This window comes from Doryrhamphus excisus, linkage group LG17 (assembly GCF_037039965.1).
Source record: "Doryrhamphus excisus strain RoL-2023G ecotype Guam linkage group LG17, RoL_Dexc_Guam_v1.1, whole genome shotgun sequence".
Taxonomy (NCBI): Eukaryota; Metazoa; Chordata; class Actinopteri; order Syngnathiformes; family Syngnathidae; genus Doryrhamphus; species Doryrhamphus excisus.
In genome coordinates this window covers 5510551-5526275 of record NC_136373.1, presented here as the reverse complement: position 1 = coordinate 5526275, position 15725 = coordinate 5510551, and the positions used below count along the sequence as shown (strand labels likewise).

At 39.8% G+C, this 15725-nt stretch overlaps 1 protein-coding gene across 1 annotated transcript; it reads right to left on the bottom strand.

Moving 5' to 3' along the window:
• Positions 1 to 269: 269 nt before the first annotated feature.
• Positions 270 to 15440, bottom strand: tti1 (TELO2 interacting protein 1). The gene is made up of 14 exons (XM_078797664.1): positions 15329 to 15440; positions 14288 to 15043; positions 13338 to 13675; positions 12985 to 13267; positions 11228 to 11399; positions 10877 to 11148; positions 9535 to 9915; positions 8467 to 8626; positions 7976 to 8152; positions 7748 to 7899; positions 6816 to 6956; positions 6389 to 6593; positions 1370 to 1457; positions 270 to 1305 (listed from the first exon to the last, which is right to left on the bottom strand). The coding sequence occupies exons 2-14, from the start codon at positions 15011 to 15013 to the stop codon at positions 1110 to 1112; spliced, it is 3291 nt and encodes a 1096-aa protein (XP_078653790.1). The 5' UTR covers positions 15014 to 15043; positions 15329 to 15440; the 3' UTR covers positions 270 to 1109.
• Between the last annotated feature and the right edge of the window lie 285 nt (positions 15441 to 15725).

The following is a 15725-nucleotide window of genomic DNA, read 5'->3' as shown; positions in this document are numbered from 1 at the left end:
CCCCTGTTGAGTGTGTGTGAGGTTTCCGCTGTCTTTTTGACCAGAAAAGTGCATTTTCAGCAAGTTGAAAAAATTGAAAAAAACGACATACTAACCCCTTACGTTTTTTTTCAAAAATCAACACCCTCAAACTTTGGCATTTTACGCCATTTTTGGGCTCTTCTGGGCCCCCTGTTGAGTGCGTGTGAGGTTTCCGCTGTCTTTTTGACCAGAAAAGTGCATTTTCAGCAAGTTGAAAAAATTAAAAAAAACGACATACTAACCCCTTACGTTTTTTATCAAAAATCACATATATACATTCACATTTTCATACATTGCCACACCAATGTACAAGCCGCAGAGTTCAAAGTTCAATTAAAAAAAAGTAGCAGTTTAGACACGGGATATTCCAGTACTATTGTGCGTCCTGCTATTAAAGCGTGTGTAATAGGAGCCGTCAACGTCCTGCCCCCAACCGCCACCATCATGACTAATGGTGCTATTGTCAGCGGTGGCAGAAGGATAAATAGCAGCAGCACACGAGCAGATAAAGAAGCAACAACGCTCCACATTTACAAACATTAAGATAGGCCACCTAAATTGAAAAAGGCGCGGCCCTTGTTTCCTCACGCTGAAAGGCTCGTACATTTATTACGGAGCAACAAGGTGGGAGGCTTCGGGTCTCCCCCACTCTACTAGAGAGGTGATGCGATAATGGAGGTGGGGGTCTGGGTTTGCTCCTCCATTTAAACACAAGCAGAATGGCATGAAGCGATAGTGGCTTTGATGGGCTAGCCACTGACAATTGTTCACCTTGTGTGACAGTATGTGGTCGTTCCAACCGGTGGGCCACAGTGGGCGGCTTCTCCCGGCCAACATTATCATTCTTCCCATTTCTGTGGATGCATTGCAGCATAATGATTTTTCAAAATTAAGCACAAAAATGCAATTGCAATCTGTTAGCATATAATTCTCCAATGAATACAATTCAATTGAATACACATGGTAACATTGCAAGGTTTCCTTGACGGTTAAAACATTGCTGTGTCTTCATCAGAAGTGCATACAACATCTAGCACCTTCATAATTGATAAATCTGCCAGTCAGGTGTCATTTAGAGTCATAATCAATCATTCTGGTTGGTCAAACTCCTCTCTGAGTAGTTTGAGGACGTTATCCGAGTACTCGTCTCTGGGTCGGCCCATCCCGCTCAACTGCACGGGCTTTAGGTCCAAATGTGGTGGGATGTAGGAGAACGGGCAGTGGAGCTCGTTTAAGGTGAACCAGACGGCATCCGGGTCCACTTGGATTAAGTGGTGGAAAACACTAAAGCGGGAGAGAAGACATATGATGTAGTTCCCGAAGTTAAGATCGTGGTGTTGTGTTTTACCTCAAGCAGGCCTGTTGGAGTCTGATGGGTTGTCTGCAGCTAAGGTAGGGCAGACACGCTTCACTGACAAGGTCCAAGTCTGCTTCAGCTAGAAAACAAACATGCCAAAGGAAGAAAGAACAGTCAACACAACAAAACCCCTTACGTTTTTTGTCAAAAATCACCGCCCTCAAACTCTGGCATTTTATGCCATTTTTGGATGCTTCTCAGGCATATGTTGAGTGTGTGTGAGGTTTCACCTGTTTTTTTGACCAGAAAAGTGCATAAGAAGCAAGTTGAAAAAAACTGAAAAAAAACGACATACTAACCCCTTACATTTTTTGTCAAAAATCACCGCCCTCGAACATTGGCATTTTATGCTCTTTTTGGGTCCTCCTGGGGCCCCTAATGTGTGTGTGTGACGTTTCCCGTGTTTTTTTGACCAGAAAAATGCATTAGCAGCAAGTTGAAAAAAAAACTGAAAAAAAACGACATATGTTTTTTTGTCAAAAATCGCCAAATTCAAACACTGCATTTTATGCCGTTTTTGGATGCTTCTGAGGCCCCTGTTAAGTGTGTGTGGAGTTTCCCGTGTTTTTTTGACCAGAAAAGTGTGTTAGAAGCAAGTTGAAAAAAATGACAAAAAACGACATACTAACTAACCCCTTACGTTTTTTGTCAAAAATCACCAAATTCAAACATTGGCATTTTATGCCATTTTTGGGTGCTTCGCAGGCCCCTAAGGCGTGTGTGTGAGGTTTCCCGTGTTTTTTTGACCAGAAAAGTGCATTAGAAACAAGTTGAAAAACACACAAAAAAACGACATACTAACCCCTTACATTTTTTGTCATAAATTACCACCCTCAAACATTGGCATTTTATGCCCTTTTTGGGTCCTCCTGGGGCCCCTGTTGAGTGTGTGTGAGGTTTTTTGTGTTTTTTTGACCAGAAAAGTGCATTAGCAGCAAGTTGAAAAAACTGGGAAAAAAAACGACATACTAACCCCTTACGTTTTTTGTCAAAAATCACCGCCCTCGAACATTGGCATTTTATGCTCTTTTTGGGTCCTCCTGGGGCCCCTAATGTGTGTGCGTGAGGTTTCCCGTGTTTTTTTGACCAGAAAAATGCATTAGCAGCAAGTTGAAAAAACTGAAAAAAATGACATACCTTACGTTTTTGTCAAAAATCACCAAATTCAAACTCTGGCATTTTATGCCATTTTTGGATGCTTCCCAGGCGAATGTTGAGTGTGTGTGAGGTTTCCCTTGTTTTTTTTGACAAGAAAAGTGCATTAGAAACAAGTTGAAAGACACCAAAAAAATGACATACTAACCCCTTACATTTTTTGTCATAAATTACCGCCCTCGAACATTGGCATTTTATGCCCTTTTTGGGTGCTCCTGGGGCCCCTGTTGTGTGTGTGTGAGTTTTTTTGTGTTTTTTTGACCAGAAAAGTGCATAAGCAGCAAGTTGAAAAAAAATGGGGAAAAAAACGACATACTAACCCCTTACGTTTTTTGTCAAAAATCACCACCCTCAAACTCTGGCATTTTATGCCATTTTTGGATGCTTCTCAGGTGTATGTTGAGTGTGTGTGAGGTTTCCCCTGTTTTTTTTTGACAAAAAAGTGCATTCAAAGCTAGTTGAAAAACACCAAAAAAAACCCAACATACTAACTAACCTCTTACGTTTTTTGTCAAAAATCACCGCCCTCAAACTCTGGCATTTTATGCCATTTTTGGATGCTCCTGGGGCCCCTGTTGAGTGTGTGTGAGGTTTCCCTTGTTTTTTTGACCAGAAAAGTGCATTAGAAACAAGTTGAAAAACACCAAAAAAAAACGACATACTAACTAATACCTTACATTTTTTGTCAAAAATCAGTTACGGAATCGCAATTCCTACCACTCTGACTATAAAAAGTAGGATATATAAGAGCAGAGTTTCTGAGAATTTCTATTTTTAAACCCTTAACTTGAAGCTGGGTGTCTGGGTTCGCCTTTCCAATTTTTCAAGAACAGGTAGGCTGGTCTGAAAAAGGCCTTCATGTCTCCCCTCCCTTTCATGTACTCCCTTGCCTCACCCTAACTGGACTTCTTTGTCGTCTCTCCGTCCCCTTTTATGTTGCCTTTCATCCCATTTTCTTCATTTTGACACCCACCAGTCTTCCCTCCCCATCCAATCCTCACATCACCGACAGACATTTAGCCATTCCCTTAGTGGCCCAAACACTCTTCCTTTCAAGCTTCATTTCAAAACATGTCTATTCCGCCCCCCCCCACCTCTTTTCCAGGTTGCTGCGTGTCAAGAATAAAAGAAGCGGTACGCATTTCAGAGTTCAATAGGATTATTCAGCTACCACCTTTTATTCCTTTTCTTCCCTTCCATCTACTGCCGCCCGCCGCACTCATAACCACCTCCTTTGTGCGAATCAACGTGCTCGGAATGCAGTGGAGAAGCCGTACGCTAAATGAAGAAAAAGGTGAAATTGAAGCAGAAAGACGGCCGCACATGGGGGCCCCAAAAATATTTTATTTGCTTCTGTCCGTGTTGGCGTCCGAAGCGCTCTCTGTGACCGAGGCTGGCTAATTGGCTTGCTGCAGGCGTCCCACAGGCGGGCGGGCGGGAGCCGAATCGGTATTCACTTGAGTGACTGTTTCTCTCCTCTTTTGCTCATTCACAAGCTCGCTAAGAGGATAGATAGCAGGAACGGCCATTTCTTACAAAATGGACACTCAATTACTCAAATGTTATTGTTGAAATAAACATTTGAATGGGATATTTTGAACTGCTGTTTCCATACCAGTGTCACAATAACGTTGCTATAACATTAAATTAAGAATATAAATAAATTAACCATTGATTCATCAAAAATAAATGGAATTTTTAAATGCAATGTTCTCCTAATTCTGTTCCGATTGCAAAATCAAATCAACTTTATTTGTAGAGCACTTTTCCTGCAATTAAAAAGAAAACAATTACAAACAAAGCCCCCTCCCTCCCACCCTGCATACTAAACACACACACACCCACAGCCACCCACACACAATCACACACAGTAAGGAGACATGGCATGGCACTGAGGATCAAGGAAACGCCACCTTTGGGGCCGTCCACACTGGGAGGCCGTGCCATCAGGGCCCCAGCACCTGGGCCTCCCCGACTCCGACAGACAGGCGGACCCCCACATCAAAGGGAGGAACCCCCAACCGGCCGGGTCGAAGGGACCCAAGAACAGCACCCCCATTAGCAAACCCGACACAGCCCCCTACACAATTACAATTGCAGACAATTAGTGCACGCCAATATTGCCGCAAATTCTTCAATACACGATTAATTTCTATGACCCGTTCTCTGCCACTGTACTATTAATCGTATTTGTTTATAAATTCAAGATCAAAAGCAAACACATTATCTGAAATGTCAACAACAACAAGCTGAAAACGTGTCCATTATGTTAATGTAACAATAGCATAAAGAACATACTTGGGAGACAAGCAAGTTCCCAGTAAGCAAGTTCACCAAGCTCCCGATCTCATTCCATATCACTGAATAGGAGGAGCCCTCTTGTGGCTGTTGACAGTAAGGTTTACTCTCATATATTCCCATGAGGGAGTGATAGACATGAACACCACCCCCCATTTTCAGGCCAAATAACAAATCTCATTTAGTTTAACTTGTATTTGTAAAGAATATAGACATTTGTTTGTACTATGTATTCTCTAAATCAACTATTGGTAACTGATACTCTATCCAGTGGTGAACAATCTGTCATTTGGTAATGGTAATGGTTTTAAATCCTACCCTTCCATCTGGTATTTTACAATCAGTAACTGTTACATTTGTTCACTTCCTGCTTTCCTAATATATATTTTTTAATTATTTTTTATTAATTTACTTTACTTTAATTTTATTTAATTTTGTTTAGTTTTATTTAATTTAATTTTGTTTTATTTTTTTGTGACATACCGAAGTAGGAGGTGATATGAGCATCCAATGACATAATGGGTACCATAGTAAGTGTCAATATAGTGATATATATAGCACATCATGACTGGTTCAAGACTCTTCATCCTTGTATTTAGCAAACATCAACTGCTTGTATTGTTTCTTGAATTGGCTCATCGTTGTGCATTGTTTGACTTCCTTACTCAATCCATTCCATAGTTTGATTCCACATACTGAAATGCTATGGCTTTTTAACTTTGGATGACATGTTTAAGTAATTGGTTATTTTTAGTCTTATGCATTATTTTAGCTTTTGAAGATGAACTATATCAGCAAGTTGAAGTATTTGTGATTTTAGAAATAAGGAGTTAGTATGTTCTCTGTAGGCGGCATTATGAATTATCCTTACTTATTATTTAGAGCTGAGATAGTAACACAACATTACATACAAAAATATGGTTCACTCAAGGTGATAACAGTGCAGTTTGAATAAAAATACATTTGTTTTTATTCCTCTGAGATGTATGAATATTTTAAATTGAAATCAAGTATATTTTGAAAGAATTGTTATTAATATGCCTATGACTGAGAATATGGCTGAGACAAATAGTTGTACTAGTCTGCCCCCTGGTGGCCAAGCTGTATACAGTTAAAAAGTATTAGAAAACCCACTACCTTAGCCTAATTGTGAATGCACACATACTATTGGAGTCAACCATATTCATCCATTCCTTCCTCCCCTTCTTCTTCTTGTTCCACTTAATGGCAGTAACTAATTTATTTCATCCATGACGTCATATGTCCACATAGAGACTGACACCATTTTATAACTTTATTCTAACCTGAACACGCACACAGCAGTACAGGACAGACGATGAGACGTGTTTTGAAGAGTTCTGCTGTTCCAGTACCACAGGTAAGAACTAGCTAATTTGTGCCGTCCATTAGCACCGAACTCTATGGCACTAGCACCGAACTGACCAAGTTCAGCATCTCTGTATTCCTGTTCTTAAAGATACTGTATCCCTTTGGTTTAATATTAATGTAAAGTGAAAAAAACTACTATGTTCCCTGTGTGCGATTCTGTTGACTTACCCAAGTCCAAGCTCTGGCACAGGGACCCCAACCCCTCCAGTACTGCCAGCTGCAGTTTGTAGGCCAGGGTGTGAGTGTAGATGGGTCCGGCCTTGGCACTGATGGGAGCCTGCTGTGCAAGCAAGGAGTTCAGCTTTGGCAAAACCTCCTTGGACACTCTCCTCCTCAGGAAGTCACCACATGTGCCACCCAACGTGCACAGAACCTGCAAGAGACAATGGGTGACTAGTCTGCGCTGGACCAACCGTTCAAGTTCTCTCTGCTGAGGAGTTGTTTACGCTGTATTTTGTTCAACTTTAGAAACAATCAGTCACATATGGGTTTGGAAAATGAATCGTCAATTAAACAGTCAATCAATTATGCAAAGTAATGGCACCAGTGCCTGGAACGGTACTCTATAAATCACCACAAATGAGTTTTGACATACCCTAAATGCTCTGAGGACAGCTCGTGGGTCATCAGCTGTCAATCTCTGCAAGAGGGCGGGCCAACAGCGATGGGCCATGGGCAATAACTCATCTTCTTTCTCACTTAGTAAAAGAATACACAGCTCTAGCACATCCAGCACCTGGGTGTCAAAAAAGACAAAACATAATTCCAATTAATTAAAATGTATTTAATTAAAACTATTTTCAAACTATTATTATACTACTATTAACTATTTTTAAATTATGATTATTATTAATTTCTGGAAGATCTAGAAATCTTCTTTGCTGGTTATTGTGTCTAGCTGCTCTATAGGAGTCCACAACTCAATATAGGTACACTTTAATAATATACTGTACATTATGAAAAATATGTTCATATTTTTTACATATAGTATAAATAGTTTATTTTAATTGTGTTTTAATTAAATTAATTTAATTAAATAAGAATTTAATTTAATTAATTTAATTAAAAACACATTAAATTAAATAAAAATTTAAATCGTGTTTTTAATTAAATTAATTTATTTAAAAACACAATTAAAATAAACAATTTATACTATATGCAAAAAAAATATGAACATATTTTTCATAATGTACAGTATATTATTAAAGTGTACCTATATTGAGTTGTGGACTCCTACAGAGCAGCGAGACACAATAACCAGCAAAGAAGATTTCTAGATCTTCCAGAATCTGCACCTATTCCAGGCTTCATTTAACAAGAGTACAACATTCTAACTACATTTATATGTCAGAAAATTAGAAAAAGCATCATAGGTTCCTTTTAAAGACTAAATCTGAGATAAAAATATACTGTAACTGTATAATAATGGCTTAATTGTTAACTTTAATCAGAAAAAAGCCGAAAGAAGCAAACAAATGTTTTTTGTGTTGGCGAACCAGCCAGGAGATTTCTCATGTTACCGAGTACCTTCAGTCGTAGTCGGAGATTTGAGTCTGACAGCAGATGAATACATCGCTCCATCACATCTTTGGTGATACTGAGGTGCATAGGAAGATCCACTTTGACATCAGGACCATTACAGTCATCGTCCTCCTCTGTCTCGGTAAGGGGAGGAACCTCTGCAAACAAATATGTCGGTCAGTTCATATGTCTAGTGGAGTTAGTCGCACATTTCCAGTTACAGAATATACACACCAATGTCATCAACGCCATCAATGTCATCTTGTTCGATTCCAATCCCCTCTGCCAGTGCTTTTTGTTTGCGGTAGTCCACTAGGAACTGCTGGATATTGAGAACTTCCTGTTTGGTGGAGGTCTGCTTGGATCTGCCAGATTCTTTGGTCCTGCTAAGATTTGGGGTAAACCATCTAGCTGAAAGTAAAGCACATAAGAGAATATACTAAATCTTTATAAACAATTGTGTGTATTGTGTTGTTTAGATTTTATAAACAAAAAAACTTTTAAAAATAAATAATGATGGTGCAAACAAAAGCATCATGAAATGTAACATAAAAAAAAGGGAATCAATCCGTCAATCATCTGGTGGTGAAGATCAATGCTCGGATTTGCTGAACTACAATTATTACAGTACTGACTCAAATGCTCAATAAACATTATTTTATTCATTTTAGAATTGCTATTCAATGCATGATGCTCGAACATACATGCGTGGCCAGGTCACTTACCAAGCGCCTTCATGAGGGCGTGCAGTACGGAACAGAAGATAGCGGCGGTGTGGTCGTAGCTGAGGTCAAGAGCCGTCAGCACATCCTGAACAATGTCTTGCACCAGAGGCAGCAAAGTGCAGTCGGAGTGAGTCAACATCACCGTTAGCACGCGAGGAGCCTTAACAGGAAAGACATCTTAGTTTTGTTGAGTACAGTCGAACCTCAGTTAGCATCTAACCTGGTACATGTTTTTTGGTTTTTTTGCATGCAGTCTCTGGTTAGTGTACAATATAAAGAACGTCTTGATTTATTACACTGTGTGGATCCATCTGTATTGTTGTATTGTCACAGACGTTACGTCGTCCTTCGATTTTATAGTTTTCGAATTTTAGTTTTACAATTCTAAATGCAAGAGACACGGGGTTCAATTCCACCCTCTGTGTGTTAGCATGTTCTCCCCGTGCATGCGTGGGTTTTCTCCGGGTACTCCGGTTTCCTCCCACATTCCAAAAACATGCTAGGTTAATTGGCGACTCCAAATTGTCCATAGGTATGAATGTGAGTGTGAATGGTTGTTTGTCTATATGTGCCCTGTGATTGGCTGGCGACCAGTCCAGGGTGGACCCCGCCTCTCGCCCGTAGACAGCTGGGATAGGCTCCAGCACCCCCCCCTCGTGAGGAAAAGCGGTAGAAAATGAATGAATGAATTCAAAATGCATATAAACGATGAATGAAAGTGATACATGTTAATTTTTCCGCCCTTTGTATTGAGTTGTGGACTCCTATAGAGCAGCTTCACACAATAACATGCACAGAAAGCTTTCTAGTTCTTTCAGAATCTGCACCTATTCCATATGTATTTCTATGGCTTTTAATTTATTCCACCCATGACCCGCCTTTGGGTACGCCTACTTCATTGTGATTGGTCACACGGCATGATAACGTGGTGAAAAAAAGCTACAGCTTGTATTCGGGAATGTCAATATAAGGAAGTCTGGCTCACTGTGATGTCACAGGGAGCCAGTGTTAGAAAAAACTTCTCGCCCCTTCTCGCTAAAATGTTGCCTCCAAAATGCTCAATTTTACCTGTGGATGCTGGCCAAGCCTCTGCAGGTTGAGGGAGATGTCGTTTAGCAAGTAGTCGGAGTTGTCATTAATCATTTCCTTCAGAGACGAGTAGCCGCAGGCCTTACTGATGTCCCACATGGAGTCCAGTGCTGCTTGGCTGATGAGTAGCGTCTCTTCCCCTGCTTTCTCAAGGACAGGGTACAGTGATGTCATAAGCAGGGGACGGAAGTTGCCTCCCAGGGCCCGAGCGAAGCATGCCATTCCCTCCAGCTGGATGCACAGCTGCCAGATGTTACTGTTGAGCTGGTGGATGGTCGACACAGACGAGGCGGAAGGTGCCACTTGGAGAGAGTCGTCAGGAGTGTTGGTTATGGAGAAGAGGCTGGGCGGGTTTAGTAGCTGCAGATAGATAAGCAGACAACTGTATTCAATGATGCCGGATATGGTAAAAAAAAACAAACGAACAAAAAACAATTAAAATTATTATTATTTAATTTAAATTATTGAATTAATAAGATAATTAAAATAAACATAATTTATACTCTATGTAAACAAATATGAACATATTTTTCATAATGTACAGTATGTTGTTAAAGGGGACCTATATTGAGTTGTGGACTCCTATAGAGCAGCTAGACACAACTCAATATAGGTACACTTTAACAATATACTGTACATTGTGAAAAATATGTTCATATTTTTTTACATATAGTATAAATTTTTATTTTAATTGTGTTTTTAATTAAATAAATTTAATTAAAAACACATTAATTTAATTAAATAAGAATTTAAATTGTGTTTTTCATTAAATTAATTTAATTAAATAAGAATTAAATTAAATTAATTAAAAACACAATTAAAATAAACAATTTATACTACATGTAAAAAAATATGAACACATTTTTCATAATGTACAGTATATTGTTAAAGTGTACCTATATTGAGTTGTGGACTTCTATAGAGCAGCTAGACACAATAACCAGCAAAGAAGATTTCTAGATCTTCCAGAATCTGCACCTATTCCAGGCTTTGTTTAACACAAGACTACAACATTCTAACTACATTTATAGGTCAGAAAATTAGAAAAAGCATCATAGGTTGCTTTTAAAGGCCGTATAATAATGGCTTAATTGTTAAATTTAATCAGAAAAAAGCCGAAAGAAGCAAACAAATGTTTTTTGTGTTGGCGAACCAGCCAGGAGATCTTGTCATGTTACTGAGTACCTTCAGTCGTAGCCGGAGATTTGAGTCTGATTCCAACTACATTTATAGGTTCGGAAAATTACAAAAAGCATAATAGGTTCCTTTTAAAGACTAAATCTGAGATAAAATATGGTCTAAGTGTTGTGTGCATCTCCACCTGTTGGTCCTGTCGATCCCTGTCATTCTCCTCACTGACGGTGGTCAGATGCCAGTTGTTCAGGGTGATGTATTCCTCCATAACCAGCATCACAGCAGATCTAATGTCTTCCTGCGAAACCGACGGTTTTCCAACTTCACCCTTTTCATCTTTTCCAGCAGCGCCTCTTATGATCTCATTGAGAACCATTGCAGCCTGCTTTCTGTACACCGAAGACTGGCGGTACAGATCCAAAAAGTGGTCCGTCAGCAAATAAATATCACCGTAGTAACCTAGAGTTACAAAGCAGGAAAACAATTTAATGGACATGGATGCTGAAGATAGTCCATGTGAATTAATAAGCCCGCCTACCTAATGTCTGACAGATCTCTGCGAGCACGGAGAAGATTTTTTCATCGGTGAAGAAGAGGAAATGCTTCCTCCGCACATGAGTGGTGTGAGGAGATGCAGAGCTTGTTTTTATTATGGGATTGTGGCTGCGTTCTTCTACAATACGAACATCACTGACGTCCAACTCCAGCACCTGTACAAACACACACACACAGTCTTTTGTTGTGAAAGCTGTACTTTGATACAGTACATATATATAATCATAGTTGGAATTCTTTGTATGGAACATTCAAGGTCAAAAAAAATTATTTCGTCATTGTCTGTACAGGTAAGAAACAGTTTATGCTGGTGACTGTTTGACCCCGGAACAGATTATTTCCGTTATCAGAATTTGCTATGCAAAAAAATGTACTATAAATGAAATATAAGTAATGGTAATGGTTTAATTTCATTTGAACATGCATCAGATTACAATTGAATGCATCACATAATCAGTTCACAGTTCCACATGTCCAAAAGGAGTAGGAAGAAGCAAAGCTTATTAAATCCTACCCCTCCATCTGGTACTTTTACAATCAGTAACTCTTACATTTGTTCACTTCCTGCTTTCCATAATACAGTTTTTTTTTAAATAATGCACCTCGTACCAAAGTGAAAGGTGATATGACCATACAATGACATAATGGGTACCATAGTAACTGTCCATACCATAGTACCGTAGTAACTTATTTTTAGCCTTATGCATTATTTTAGCTGTTTGAAGATGGACTATATCAGCAAGTTGAAGTATTTGTGATTTTAGAAATAAGGAGTTTGTATGTTCTCTGTAGGCGGCATTACGAATTATCCTTACTGACCTTTTTTGCAGTACATTTAGTGAGTGAAGATTGCTTTTATAGTTATTAGCCATATTTCCACACAAATAAGTAAGATATGGTAGAACCAGAGAGCAATAAAGAGTGTGGAGTGATTTCTGATTTAGAACAAATTTTGATTGGTTCAATACTGAAATATTTCTGGCCACTTTATGTTGTATATTTGTAATATGAGGTTTCCAGCTCATATTTTCATCTATTGTGATCCCCAGAAATTTCCCCAGAAGCTTGATGATGATCAAAAGCTAAAGCTAAAAAAAGCTTTAAAAAAATGTCCATAGGTATGAATGTGAGTGTGAATGGTTGTTTGTCTATATGTGCCCTGTGATTGGCTGGCCACCAGTCCAGGGTGTACCCCGCCTCTCACTCGAAGACAGCTGACATGTCCAAAAGGAGTAGGAAGAAGCAAAGCTTATTAAATCCTACCCCTCCATCTGGTACTTTTACAATCAGTAACTGTTACATTTGTTCACTTCCTGCTTTCCTAATATAGTTCAAGTTTTTTTTGGTTTTTATTTAAAATTTTATTTTATTCACGTAATTGTGAGTTAACTGTGAACAAAATGCAATTAATTGCAAATTAAATTGAGAATTTTAAGGTTTTTTTTGTGTTTTTTTGGTCACGTACCAAAGTAGGAGGTGATATGACCATCCAATGACATAATGTGTACCATAGTAAGTGTCAATATAGTGATATATATAGCACATCATGACTGGTTCAAGACTCTTCATCCTTGTATTTAGCAAACATCAACTGCTTGTATTGTTTCTTGAATTGGCTCATCGTTGTGCATTGTTTGACTTCCTTACTCAATCCATTCCATAGTTTGATTCCACATACTGAAATGCTATGGCTTTTTAACGTAGTCCTAGCATATAAGTGCAACTGGACAACGGTATTACCTGCATGAGAGCTTTAGAAATCCTCTGGAGATGCACGGCTGAGTTCAGGACCACAGACACGAGTGGTCCAAGCAGCTTTAAATAACCCAGGAAGACATTAAGGACAAACAGCTTCTTCTGGTCATCACTAGTCCGCATCAGTCTTGGCAGTGATGTAGACAAAGAGTGGAGGTTCTCCGACAGGACGTCAGTGAAGGTCTGACAGTTGTTTTTACTTTGACTATCTTTGGCATTCAAAGATGCCTGATTTTTCTGCGACGCCTCCCTCAGAGCAACCTCGCACCTAAAACGAGAGAAGACAAGAAGTAACATTTCTTTGAGCGTTTTTTTTTTTATCTCCAATCAGAACAAACCTCTCCCTGACTCTTGGCTCGTCATCATTAACGGCTCCCACAAGAGCTTCTAGCAGCAGCCCGACACAATCGCTCAAACAACGGCTACACCTGCCCAGCAGGTGGTCCGCCATCTCCACCACCTCCAGACGAACCCTCCAGTGTTGATGGGCCACTGTGCTCGAGATGATCTTCTTCAGGAGCATGCACAGCTTCCCCGAGGTGCTCTTCACCCAATCTTGCGTGCGATGAACAATCATCTGCTCCAGTTTAGCCACGCCCACCAAAGGGGACTTCTGAGGCTCGATGGACTGAAGTTGAGCGTCATCCATGACAAGGCCGACGATCCTGGACCAAACCTAAGTTGAAAAATAGCGAGAAAGGTGACAAATTCTGTTTTAAGTACAATATATCAACACCTGTATATGTATGACCTTTGTGCATCCACAGTAAAATGTGATATCTATGACCTCAGGTGTGAGTGACAGAAAAAAAGCTCTAACCTATGTGGCCTGCGTGCTAACCACTCCACACAGAGATGACCGAGGGTGGGATTGAACTCGGGTCTCCAAGCTGTGAGGTCTGCGCGCTAAACGCTCGACCTACTTTATGATTATCTTTAAGATTATCATTCAAAGATCATTGTGTCATGTTGCATTTGAGCCACTAGATGGTACTCAAGTGTAGTGTAACTTGTAAGTGAGACTTACCATATTAGCTACCAATCAAAACAGACAATACACTACCAACGTATAATGCAGAATATTAACCAACTACTATGTGAGCTCTAACCTATGTGGCCTGCGTGCTAACCACTCATCCGCTGTGCATACAATATATATCATTTATCTACAGTACAAATTGGCATATTTCAGACATAGTTGATAATGGTGATTAATCATACTATTCTGGGGGAAAACGCTGTATTATACATACAACATATTACAAAACAACAAAGTTATAATACCTACCTTGATAGCTCTAACAATGACTCCGTGCCCTTGTCTCACATCTCCTGTAATGATCCTGGCAGCGGCCATGGTGATTCCAGGCAAAAATGACGCCATGCTATTGCCTAAAGCTTCCGTTTCCTCAGAGCATGGTACGACATGATCCTGACTGCAATCACACTGAAGAGCCAAAACCTGAAGGCTTTTCAAGGCCGCTGTCTGAATATCTCGGGATTTCTCCTTCTCTGCTAACGCCAGTAGCAGTGAAATGGCTGCACCCAACCTCGGCAGCATTGCGGTTTCAAAGAGTTTAAAGATGATATCGCCGTAAGCGGCATGAATCAAAGCTTCCAGGCATCCCAGCACTGTTAACTTCAGCTCCTCTGAAACATCTGCAGGTCTTCCAGGATTGGCCGGGGAACACAGGCAGAGACAAAGCTCTGAGATAAGCTCGCTGAGTGTGTCCAAGTTTTGAACACAAGTGTTCTGCAGAACGTGTCTCATGGTTTCAACCACAGCTTGCACCAGTTTGTCATTCTTGGGCCCGGGTACTTTTAGCACAAAGCGAAGCGGGAAGAGGATATACTCTTGGAGCTGCTGCAAAGTAGCATCGTCAATGTCTTGTAACTGGCCGCCTAAGGTCTCAACATTTTTGAGAGTTGGCTGGCGGGTGAGCAGGACACAAGCCGGGCGCAGGTAGGCGAAAGCAATCTTTGGATCGCTTATCTGAGGCATGGTTGGAGACATCACAGCTGAGGTGACTTCCCAGTGGTGTGCCTGCAAAACAAATGGCAAAAAAAGTTTGGTATCCCCAGCAAATGACCACTATAAATTCTGATAGAGGTTGAGAAACACATGTTCTGTACACAATAGGTTTTACAACTGAACGAATTCATACTACCTTTATTTACAGAAGCAGAAGGTTGATTTGTAGCATGTTACACGATTCACCTAACCGCTTAGTTTGACAAATGTGCAGCTAAGCTACATATCCGACTATAGTATCACATTGTTGACATTTAAATCCTGTAATAAGCAGATAAACTGGGACTGAAAACATACCTTCACATGTGTGAATTCAGAGAAGCCAACATTCAGAAAAAAATGTTAAATAGAAAAGTAAACACTCAGACACTTCTACCGCACATCCGTACTGACGTCACTATCATGCGACAGTGACGTATATTATATTGAACCAGTATGGCAGGAAAGGGAGGGAAATCGCCGCTCCGGAAAAAGTACTCATGGGGTTTGTTCAAAATAAAGACACTGTCTCCTTGTTAATGTTAATGTGATTAAATGTTAATTATGGATATAATATCTAATATGTAATTGAAAACTTGATTTAAATAATAAATAGTTGCGATATAAGGCCATTGTAACATTTTTATGTATGTAGTTCAAAGCACAGGAGTAGTTTCCTTTGAAAAACCACAGCGGAAGTAGTATTAGTGATAGT